Here is a 12,305-nt window from a genome sequence, read left to right as displayed (position 1 = left end):
GTTCTCTATTCTGTTCTACTGACCTGAGTGTCTGTTCTTTTGCCAGTACCATACTTTCTTAATGATTACAGCTTTGCAATACATCTTGAAGTCCAGGATTGTGAAGCCTCCAGCTGTGGTTTTCTTTTTCAGGATTGCTTTGCTAGTTGGGGTCTTTTCTGGTTTTATACAAATTTTAGGATTGTTTGTTCTAGCTCTGTGAAGAATGCTAGTGTTATTTTGATAGGGATTGTATTAGATATGTAGATTGCTTTGGGTAGTATTGACATTTTAATAGTATTCTTTCTATCCAAGAACATGGAATATTTTTCCATTTTTTGTGTCGTCTTCAAGTTCTTTCATAAGCTTTCTCTTGTTTTCACTTTATAAATTTTTTGAAAAAATATTCTTATTAAAAACTCCTTAGTAACTCCCCTACCTGTTTCTTACTATCAAAGCACCTATTGCAGTCACTTTTTTTTTTTTTTTTTACAGTTTGTCTTTCTACCGTTGCCTATAATCACACAGAATTACTTGCTTTTCTAAATCTGCATATCTATGTCAGGCAGGTAGGCAGTAAGTATTATTTTTGTCCTTCCACAGGCTAGAGTTAACTCATAATTTTAGTACTTAGTCCACTTTAGGCTTCCCATTGCCTGTGAGCCTCTTTGGACCAGGAACTACACTATATTTATCCCCAGTGCTAGGCCCACTGTGTGATGTATAGTAGGTACTCAGTACTTGTTGAAGTCAGCAGAATCCATTTACTCTTTCAACCAGCAACATACGTTCATGACATAGATAATGATAAAGAAATTGGAAACTCAAAGACATGAAAGAAGTTGGCCTCCCTGTGGGATGTGCATCTTCCTGTATAGCCATCTGAAATATAAGTCAAAAGTTTACACTTTGAGGAAAATGAAGAATGCTATTATTCTTTAAGCTGTTATTGTTTGCCTCAAATGATTCATCTTTTCCTTAACCTCTTTTCATATTTTGCAGATGCCTCTGCTAGGGCTACTTTCTTAGAGCCTCCCCAGTAGGTGTAGCCATGTGGAACTATTACTCACTTCAGCTCCTGAGCTACATACATAAGCATGCAGCATAAATGACTATGTAAAAAGCTAGTCCATTCAAATATTCATTCAATAAACATATATAGAGCCAACACTGTTCCACATATTGGGGATACAAAAATGAGCAGGACAAAAAAATCCCTGCCTGAAGCAGGCTACTATCAGTGGAGAAGACAAATGATAAAATATAAGCAAATAATATGATTGCAGGTGGTTATAGTACAATAAAGAAAATAAAAAGGATCATAGAATAGAGATTAAAAATGAGGAAGTGATTTCAAATAAGGTAGCCATAGAAGGCCTCTTGAGTAGATGAGATTGGAGAGTGAGCTAGCCATGCCAAAATCTTGGGTAAAAGGAACAACAAGTATAAAAGCCACAAAGTGAAATGAAATTGATAGTAAGATATATACTGTGGCTTAAGTTTTGTTATAAAGGTAAGCTCTGAGGGGTTGGCAAGAACCAGTTCTTGGAGGTCATGGAAGGAAATTCTACTTTTATGCTCAATGTAATGAGAAGCTGCTGGAGGGTTTTAGGCAGGAGAATAGGATGGAATGACAAGACTGCCTGGACGCTGTGTGGACAGTGGACTGCAGAAAGGGGCAAGAGTAGAATTAGGATAACAGATTAGGAGTTTCTTACTGTTGTTCAGGTGAGATGATGCCACAGACATGGTGGTAGCAATGCAAGTTATAAAAAATAGAATTCTTATTATGGATTTGCAAACACGTGAAAATAGAACAGTATAATGGATTCTTATTTATGTATTAATTGGCTGCAGTCACCAACTTTCTGCTACTTTTGTATCCATTCTGACTTTTTATTTTCTGGAGTATTTTAAAAGCAAATCCTTTTGTATCACATCACTTTACCAGTCGATACTTTAGTATTTGTCTTGAACAGATAAGGCCTTAAAATATATTTAGCCATGATACTTCCTTAATGTCATCTAATACTCAAAGGTTGAAGTGTATTTTGAGGGTATAGCCAATAAGAGTGCTGCCATAATGGGTGTGTGTGAAGACAGAAATCAGAAGTCCATGGTTCTTGGCTGGGGTTCCAGGATGGGGAAGACTGGGAAGGAGCATGCTACTGTGGTGGTGGTTTTGTCTTTGTTTTTGAATGGACGGGGAGACTAGAATTCTATTGAGATATTAGTCATTCTGCTGAGATACAGAATGGGCAGTTGAAACTTAGGGGAGGTCATATGGCCACTTAGGGTGAGAGTCCAGATACTGCATAGTAAAGAGAGAAGTTCTGGGATACTTTAAGAATTGAAAATAGAATAAGGATCAAGAAGACTGGGTAAAGATTTGAAAAAGAGTGTCTGAGGGAGTAAGAGAAAAACTAAGGGAATGTGGTACTCTGGATTTAAAGAAAATAAAGTGTTTGAAGATGGAGGGTGTAGCTAAGTATGCTGAGTGAAGTAAAAACTGAGAACTGATCCTTAGGTTTAGCAGAATGAAGAGAGGCTGCAGTTGGAGGGATGGAGACAGAATCCTAATTGGAGAAAGCATGGGCAGTTAGAAAGTGGATATAGGTCACTCTTTTGAAGACTTGAAGTAAAAGTCAGAATGTACCATCTTTATAATGAGGTACTTCATAATAATAAAAAGTAGTCTCAGTACTTTATATATTTTATAGTTTACAAAATGCTTTCATAAATTTATTTTACATGACATTCATAGATGTCTTGATAGACAGATGTTGAAATGTCAGATTTTATCCCATTTAATTTAATTTAATTTATTTTTTTGAAATTTTATTTTATTTTTTTACTTTATAGTTTCATATTTTTTTAACATATGCAATTATTTTCCATCATTTACAATACGGTGGTTACAATGACACTCCAAACAGAAAAGCAGAGTAAAAAATCAAAACACCAACTTCTGTTTCATGTAATTAGACTTATACAGAAATTAGAAGGTTAAGTAACAACTAGTTAATCACCTAATTTCACAGCTATCTGAAGTGGCAATCGTTATATAGCAGCTTATCTATGATACATTCAAGTTAAATGATACAGTTTATTACTTGTTCATAAGCTACAACACAGCCTGCTTAATACCTTTCCTTAAATTCCACCTCTATACTACAGTATACTTGAGGTCCATGCAAAAAAAGTAGCTACCTTTTATGTAGGAAATGGATGATTAAGTCTTTGGTGTTGTAAAAGCAACTTCATTTAAACATAACCACCCCCACCACCAAAAAAAGTCTTAGGAAAGAGAGGCATTCCGAGGGTTGGCTGAGCCAATTTATGTAGGTCATAGTGGGGAATTTTAATTTTGGTCAACTTCTTGTCCAAGTCACATGGCTAATGTGTGGTGAATTTGGACCCAAGTCCATGTCTTCTGATTCTAATGACACAGACTTTCTACTATGTTACATTGTTCCTTTCATAAATAGGAGATCAGGATTCTTCCTTTTAAGAATGTTGTCTTCAAAGGATAGAGTCTTCACTATAAAGTGACAAGTTTTTATTTAAACAATCCATTAGGATTTATCATTCATGAATTTGAAACATTATTTTAAACTTTGTCTCTCTTCATAATGGTCTAGGGTGTAAAACTGATGACCCAATGAAAAGAAGGATTTTAGTAATTGCTAGCAATAAGATTTATCCTGGTCCTGAGAGGCATATGAATGACATAATGGTTGAATCCTCAAAAAGTAGAGATAATTTACTCATGACCATGAGTAATTCCCGACTGAAATCTGTTGGCATGATGTTAAGCCATGAAAAGTCAAATCTAGAGGGACCAGAGTAATATAGTCCAGGCATATAGTTTTCTGATGAGCTCATTGTATAAGGGGACAAAGCTGGGAATATCTTGAGGAATGAAAGTTGATATACACTTTATTAGACAATTTCTCTGGTCTATCCGTTTTCTTGCTGGGCTTTTGATGACAGCTGTATGGCAAATAGTCGAATACTGAGATCATTCTCCTGGAGTACAGGTATTCTTCATTGCTAACTAAAACAATATCCACATGCTCCAGGTATCAGAAGGCAAAGGTGATTTAACTGGTGTTACTTAACAGATTTATATTTCCCACTAGTCTCTAGACTCCTTGGTAACCGTAGTTTGTGTCTAATTCCACTTGTAGCTCTGACACTCAGCCCCTGGTTCAGAGTATTCCTTTTGTACATAAAGGGCAGTCTTGAGTTCACTAATGAAGGGGGATGGTACTTCACATGCTACTAATGGTTATCTAATTGAGAATTCTACCTATATCCTATCCTATTGCTGAGAAACTCAAAATGATAAACATTACAAACTACTTTAAAGTAACATTTAAAAACTTTCTTAAAAAGTGTGTAGGACTTACTGTGACTATAAATCTAGTAAGTAAATAAACTCATGATCTTCTGGTAGTATCTATAGTAGAGCTTTGTGCCACCAAATCAGGATTACTATTTCCAGAAATACTAGGCTCTCTGACTAGCGCAAACCAAATCACACCGGAGACACCACTGCCTTATCTTTATTGGTATGGCGTGTGTTATTACTTGGCATGTTAACCAGCTAATATTTTTTTTCTGGCTTAATAAACATTTGGTTCTCTCTTAACCTTGCCCCCTATAGGAAAATAGATAAAGAATAGCAATGACAGGGGCACACGAGTGGCCTAGTTGGTTGAGCGTCTGACTCTTGGTTTCAGCTCAGGTCATGATCTAATGTAATGAGTTAGAGTCCTGTGTCAGGCTCCAGCTGTCAGTGCAGAGACTGCTTGGGATTCCTGCCACCCCTCCTGTGTACACACACTCTCTCTAAAATAAATAAATTTAAATGAAAAAGAATAGCAATGTGAAGGGTAACTGGGTGGCTCAGTCAGTTAGGTGTCTGACTCTTGATCTCAGCTGAGGTCATGATCTCATGGTTTGTGAGACTGAGCTCCACATGGAGCTCTGTGCTAACAGCACAAAGCCTGCTTGGGATTCTCTCTATTCCCCTCTCTCTGCCCCTCCCCTGCTTATGCAATGCTCTTGTTCTCTAAATAAATAAATAAATAAACAAATAAACATTAACATTAAAAAAAAGCAATGGGAAGCATAATCTTTTAATCCTAGAACCAAGATATTCATGCTTCATTCTCCTCCATTGGAAACTATCTTCTTTTGGGGTGTTTTCAGAAAGAGTTGCTATTACCCACTAGTGAGCTAGGTCAGAGCATACGCTCTGATTTCTCAAAATAAGGAGTGACCATTTAGATGAAAAGAATGGTTGATGTACTCAGACTCGGGTGATAGCTTCTTATTCTTTTTTTCATCAAAATGTGTTCTTCATCTGAGGAGTATTTCAGGAATAAGGATCCCCCCCCCCCAATAGACATTCTAATATACTTGAGTAGTCAGTGGTTATCAGCACAAACTACTAAAAATGTGTCTTTCAACTTCATTTACTAATCATTGCAGTGAATTGGGCAACTCAAAGTTTTACAGATTTCACCCCGGAAGTTATAAAATGGAGTGGGGAGCACAGAGACTCATGGTAGCTGCTCATATGGCTTAACAGAATTGAAATTGGAATTAGAGAAACGTGAGATGGTTTAGAATGGAAAAGTAATCTAATTACAAGAGCATGTCAATAGCAAAATTGAGAAATGGGCTCTCAGTTGGTAGGGGATGCTCTGCTGTGCCACCCACAGCCCCCTTCCGACTGCAGAGCACATTTCCCCAGATAACAGGAGTGCTGCCTACATAGAACTCTCAACTGTCAGGCACCTCTGGGAATTGACAATGGTTGAGGAATACTGTTTTGCTCAACGTCAGCTCTTCTCGTTGAAGTCACACTGCATCCAGTAAGTGAACAATGCCAAGGTACAATGGTTTGGGCCCCTTGATCCAGCTCTGAAGGCCCCTTCCAGCTCCTGAGCTCTCCATGAAGTTGGCTGAGCCTTTGTTGTGACTGTATCAATAGCCCAACTCCTCTCTCTGCCCAACTGTTTCCTTCACTCTCCCACAGGTGTCAATGCCAAGAGAACTTGCCTATAAACTTCATGCACACAGATCTCCTTCTGAAGCTGCTGCCCAGAAATCACACTAGACCTAAACAGCATTTTTCTCCATGGCCACTAAAGCATTTCCTTAAACATTCATATGTGAGAGAAGATTGTAATAATCTTCCTTTGAAATAGTTTTGACTTTCTTTTGGTCTCATCATCTCTTAGGCTTCTGTTAATGGAATTCTACTAAATTTATGGAAGACAGGATCTTAGGGGCTGATTCAGGAGAAGGGTTTCAGTTTAGGGAAATGATCAAAGAGAATACATGTTCTGCACAACTCTCAGTAGGTCTATTGTTCAGGTGAAACTTAGTGAATTGATTATTCTCTTTTGAGAATAGGAAGGCTAAATTGTGTATGTGTTTCTCTCCATCCATATAATGCACAATAGAATCCTCAAGGATTTACATAAATTAGGTAGGACATCTATAAATTTGATTACTTTTTCTCAGCAAATCATTAAACTAAATTATCCATGCTGAAGGACTGTGTCCTGTATCATCTCTCCTTCCCACCCTCCCCCCTGGGCAAATTGGTGTGCAAGCCTCTTCAGCAGCTGATCTCAGACCTCCCTATGTGACTCTGCCTCAGCATAAGCACTGTGTGAATAAAAAGGGAGGAAAAGGAGGGAAACATCTGCATTTTTCAAAATAAATAGATTCCAAAGATATAAATATTATGCTCCTTCCCAATGTAATGAGATCCTGTTCACCAGTCTGTTAGAGGATTAGGGCCAAGCTTTATGTCTTACTCTCATGTGGCTCTGACAGCAGTGGAATAGGAAAAAAAAAACACCAAAAATTGCTGCTGTCCACTGAAAATTTGTGTCAGGGGACCGTGACTATAAGCTGTTTCAGGATCAGCTGTTTTTAAACACCGTAGCATGTACTATTGCTCTTGATCAAATCCCTTTAGCTCTTTAAGGTCCATCCTCTTTCCAAATAAGCAACATGTAGTAACCATGAAAATGAAGTAAAAAGGAATAATAAATATAGATATATGGGCTTTGTGGTTAGATAGACTCAGGTTCCAGTCCTGGCTGGATTGTGCGTGCACACACATGCACATATGTGCAGGGAGGGGCAGAGAGAGAGGCAGAGGGAGAATCCTAAGCAGGCTCCTTACTGTCAGGGCAGAGCCCCAAGCAGGGCTCAGTCTTACCAACTATGAGATAAAGACCTGAGCTGAAATCAAGAGTTGGACATTAAACCGACTGAGCCACCCAGGTGCCTCAGTCAACAAATATTCCTTGAGTACCAGCTATGAATTAGGCATTATGCTGGGACCTGGGGATACAGTGGTGAATTAAACAAGGTCTGTGTGAGTAGAAGAATGTTTTTGTATATTACAGGTCTGATATGGACTTGAAATTAAAGAAGGAACTGAACTCGTTGATGTGGCTTGACTGGCTAATTAGGGGAGGTCAATTATATTGACCTTCTTTATTAACTTATCTCTGTAGTACCCCAACATGTCTTCTGGAGCTTTGAGGAAATTCTCTTTTCAGGATCTAATGGGCAATCAAAAGTTTATTAAAGAATGGGAAGGATGATAGGAACCTTGAGAAACCCTTTGAAGATCTCCTTATGCCCCTTAAGCTTCAGCAATCAGCTTGGTATCTTGTTCAAAGCAAATGCTTGATTTCTAGCCTCTGGGGCCAATAGTTCAACAACGTGAGCAGAATAGGTGCTATTTCACTCTTGGAATTGCATTTTCTCAAGAAGTTTCTCAGCAGAGCCTAGCAGCTCTGTATGTCACATTAGGAGGAAGCAGATTCAGACTAATTTATTAACAATTACTAAATACAGTTAGTATCTCTCACTACCTTTTCTGAGAACTCAAATTCTCTGATGTTCTGAGAATAGGTATATAGTTGTGGGTGCATTTAAAAAATTTTCTTCCTCAAAGTAATTCTAATTGCCATTCAGTGGCAGTTTAACTTCATGTTTTATGATGACTTTGGAATTGAAATTTTATGAAATTTATTCTTGAATTTGGCTTATTATTTAGCAATTGGCTTGTGAGTTTACTAAGGTAAAGTCTATATCATGACTACATCTATTTTAGAAAAGCCTCAAAGACGTATTAATTAGATTATGTCATTTCAAAATGTGAGATAATTATGTAATGATATGGAAAATGGAAGTTTATTTTAAAATCTTGGAATTTCTGGATCTAGTGCAATTAAATGAATTAACTAGCCTTTAGAGTGTTCATATATTGTAATTCCTTTATGAGAGCAGAATGGCTTTCCCTGACAAAGCTAAAGGCCAAGTCTGTGGAGCCAAATCTCATCCTCGTAGGCCATGAGGCCATCCTGTGACCCCCTCACAGAGCTGTGATGCAAGCTTGCTGCAAACGTGAGCCCCCAAACCAGCTGCACCACACATGGAGAGCCAGGGGGGGTGTCTGTTTTCATTGTTTCAGGATGATGACGAAATGCAGTCATTATACAAGCTAAAATCTTAGAAGTTTAGAAATATTTTGAAGGTGAGCTTTAACATAAATCTTCCAGTCTGCCCTCTAGTCCTGTTGGTATATCTTTGATGTGTCATTGGTGGTGGTGGTAGTGGGTAGGGCAAGAAAAAATGGTGCGATTTAAAATATAGATGATTTAAATTCATTTGCAGGTCTTGATCAGTTTTTACTTATTCAGTAAGTTTTGATATTCTTGTAGCTAAGACCCTGAGGGCTCATTGAAACATCTCTGAGAGTTTAGTTAAATGTGGTAATAATTATCTGCCAAGATAGAATAGGAAATAATAATAAAAATAATATTAAACCCCTCCCCACTTTGTATTATACACTTACCAGATATTCGACAGATACACATTCAAATAAGGGGTTTAACCAAGATATTGGTTGTTTCCTAATATAGCCTGTTGTTTACTAATATTCCAGAACCTTTTCCCTCAAGACTCTAATTAGATCTGTAGAGTATTACTTCTCTCTAAAATAATCCATTTTGTGCTTCTTCCTCTCATCCTTCATTTACTTTCTGTTAACTGTTGGAAGTCATAAGATGACTTTGTATCATAAGCTCACTTGTAAGTGTTATGCTGTCTCCTTGGCAGGGGGCTGTCCACAAATCTGACAGAGGTCTGTGTTTCTGTTGTTGGGGTTATTGATGAAATAAGCAGGAGATACTGCTTGCTGTGTCTTGCCAGGTTGCTAATTAGTTTGAGGTAATATTTCTTTCAAGGAAATTTCTCCCGTGGTTATATACCTTCCCAACAATATTTTGCTTCAAGTTCAGAAAAATTTTGTGCCAACCTGCGGTTTTGCCTGGTAAAGGTTTTCCAGAGCCCATGGCCTGCAGAAATGATACTGTGTCCTATGGAATTTGTACATATACATACCAGAAAGTTTTTAAGGTCTCAAATACTGTTAAGTATAGACTTTGGAAGCAAAATATTTTGAATGCTCCTTTTAAGGGGAGGACTTTCCATTAGGGTAAGTAGAGAAGGGTAGGTGGTCAAGGTAGAGCAGGTGTTGGAAGATATCTTGAATAACAAAGGGGACTTCCGGCAAGAGGAGCTCAGAGAGACTGATAGACACGTGTTCTTGGCACACAGGTGGCAAGAGAGAGAGAGGGCTTGGCTGAGATATTTATGTAAGGGATCCTGGGTTCATATATGGTGTGCAGTTTTTTCTGCTTTCTTTGCCTGTCAGATGACATTAGTAGATTAACAGTCAGCTCTTAGCAAGATCTTAGTAAACACTTAATCTGAGTGTTGTTCTACTTTTGAAACTATTGAGTACGTTAGAAAGTAGAGGGTAAAATACAGGTAGGGGTGCAGGTAGATGTGAGGGGAATGGGCATGAGCACCCAGCACGAGGGAAAATATTTTGCTCTCCTTTATCTTTCTCTATTTGGTTTTGATAAAGCTTCATATTTACCATATCAGATTATTCCATATCAGTGATTCTTTGCATACTCTGGAGTTCTGCAATTTTTTTCTTTTTTTGAATTTTTATTAAAATTGTTTTTAACATTTATTCATTTTTGAGAGACAGAGAGAGAGGGAGACACGGAATCGAAAGCAGGTTCCAGGCTCTGAGCTGTCAGCACAGAGCCTGACATAGGGGTTGAACTCACAAACTGTGAGTTCATGACTTGAGCTGAAGTCAGACACTCAATCAACTGAGCCACCCAGGTGCCCCTGCAAATTTTTTTCTTAAAGAGATTTTGTTCTAGTATTTTTCCAAGTGTAGGGGTTAATTCAAGTAATTCCCATGGATACCACCACACTTATAATAATTTCTAATTGCTTTGGTTCTATACAGAGAAATAATAAGATAATGAACTTGAGAAATACAAGTTAGAATTAAAAAAAAACCTCAGGTTTTGGTTTGTTCTCTCAAATAGTTGCTTTTGCTATCTATCTTTTCAAACTTAATCAGTCAAATGTGCATAATGAAATGTGTAAGAGATCCCGTAACGTTCCCTCTTTGGTGTATCTTCTGTTTGCGTGCAAGAGTTAGGAGACAGTTCCTAAAGCTTTAGTGGATAGGAAGGAGGACTAAGAGTTTGGAAATGAAACTCCGTATCATCTGAGCTTTCCCTCAAAGCAGCTGTGCTTTCAGTGGACACTTCAGAGCAATTCAGTAGCAGTGCATTTTCCATAAATAAAGACGTGGTCTCCATCTCAGTGCATTCACATCAGCTTTTATCTGAGATATTGTCCCCTGAGAAATGCCACTCATTCTCCAAAGGAGGCTGTATCCCGGAGAAATAAACCAGCACATAATCCATACCTGTAAAAATAAATAAGGTTTAGAAGAGCTTTGTGTTGTTCTCCCATTGTTGAAGTAGATAAAATGCAGCAAGTATGGCATTGGAAAAGCAATTCAATTCTGGCTAGAGATGAAAATGCTCCAATTGAAAACTTTCCAGAACAACATGTACTTGGATCTGTATTAAAGAAAAATTCTTTGAGTGTTTAAGCCAAATGACCCAGCAGGGTTGATAGTGTGAGGCATATTTCACAGTTGTATAAATATTTAAAACTGTTTTCCAGCCTATAAAGTGAATTAGGTTGTTTTTTAAAAAACTGCACGATGAAATTAACCTGCCCACCTTAACTTGTTGGGGAACCTGCCCTTTTCATCCCAGCCTTCTCTCTTGAAAGGGGATTGCTAGGAAAGAAGTGTGAGGAAGGCTTTCAACTTGGAAAACGAAGCTGGTTTATGTTTCAGAGAATTTCAGAAGGGGTGGTTAGCATTGTGGTATACTGCCACAGGTGGTCTGTTTCCAGATGGCCTGTCTTCCTAATGTGTCACAACAGGCCCAAAATACTAGACACAATAGCTTTTTATCATAAGCCCCTTTGAACATGGCGAGGGTTGGACTAGGAGCTCCCTAATATACATAACCCTAAAAGAAAGCAGTGCAGCCTCTTGGCCAGGTTGTTCTTATTCTGAGCTGTTGGTCCCAGCCGTTAGGACCAAGCCTGTCCTTTAGCTGCAGTGCTTATGGATGATGGATAGGCGTTCCTTCTCATTCAGTCTTGCAAGGCTGCAATCACCCATTGTTCTTCATGTCCTTTCCAAAATTTTTATTCTTCTCCTTGTACTTGCATTGTAGCTATTGCCTTGTACAACTTTCCTTTGCCTCCAGTTAAACAGAATTCTGAGACTATGGCAGTGATGTTTTATTTCTACACTTATTCATGGAGAGTCTGAAAAGAATGTCAGAGACTACATTTATTGCTGTGTCCTCTTCACCCCTGCCCGCAGCCCAACTGGCCAATGTTCTGGCCAATGAAATGCAAGCAAGAATTAATAGCTGGTATACAAAGCTGGCACCATGAGGTGCACACAGGCAAGAGTCAGGCATCTTGCCTTTAGTCCTAGGGATACCCCTAACTCGCTGGGATTTCTTGAGCAAATCACTTGACCTCTCTGGGCTTTAGGTCCACATCACTCTGGTAAAAGACTTAGTTATATAAGGTTCTTTGAATTTAGCATTGTAGAAAAGTCTTCTGTAACATGATGTTTTATTGTGAATATATTCCCTTGATTCTCTGTTAATTAAAAAATTAATTTTGTTTTTGTTCTTAGACTACAGAATGAAAAATGGATGAATGTCAAAGTGGGAGACATCATTAAATTAGAAAATAACCAATTTGTTGCTGTGAGTATTTAGTACTGTTTAAAGAATTTTTCTCAGGTTAAAATAGCAAATGTACTGAAGCATTTACATTTGAAAATTTGGTAAATCTGTACTAATTCACAG

At 38.0% G+C, this 12,305-nt stretch overlaps 1 protein-coding gene across 9 annotated transcripts in view; it reads left to right on the top strand.

Moving 5' to 3' along the window:
- The window catches only part of ATP8B4 (ATPase phospholipid transporting 8B4 (putative)), a 256,052-nt gene that overhangs the window by 123,302 nt on the left and 120,445 nt on the right, over positions 1 to 12,305 (top strand). For all 9 annotated transcript variants that reach the window (XM_029950435.1, XM_029950438.1, XM_029950434.1 and 6 more), the window contains one exon: positions 12,131 to 12,203. In XM_029950435.1, the coding sequence (XP_029806295.1) occupies positions 12,131 to 12,203 (73 nt within the window). The remainder of the gene's footprint in view (positions 1 to 12,130; positions 12,204 to 12,305) is intronic.

Source organism: Suricata suricatta, chromosome 9, assembly GCF_006229205.1.
Source record: "Suricata suricatta isolate VVHF042 chromosome 9, meerkat_22Aug2017_6uvM2_HiC, whole genome shotgun sequence".
Lineage (NCBI taxonomy): Eukaryota > Metazoa > Chordata > Mammalia > Carnivora > Herpestidae > Suricata > Suricata suricatta.
The sequence above is the reverse complement of the archived record's forward strand: the minus strand, read 5'-3'. Positions and strand labels throughout refer to the sequence as shown.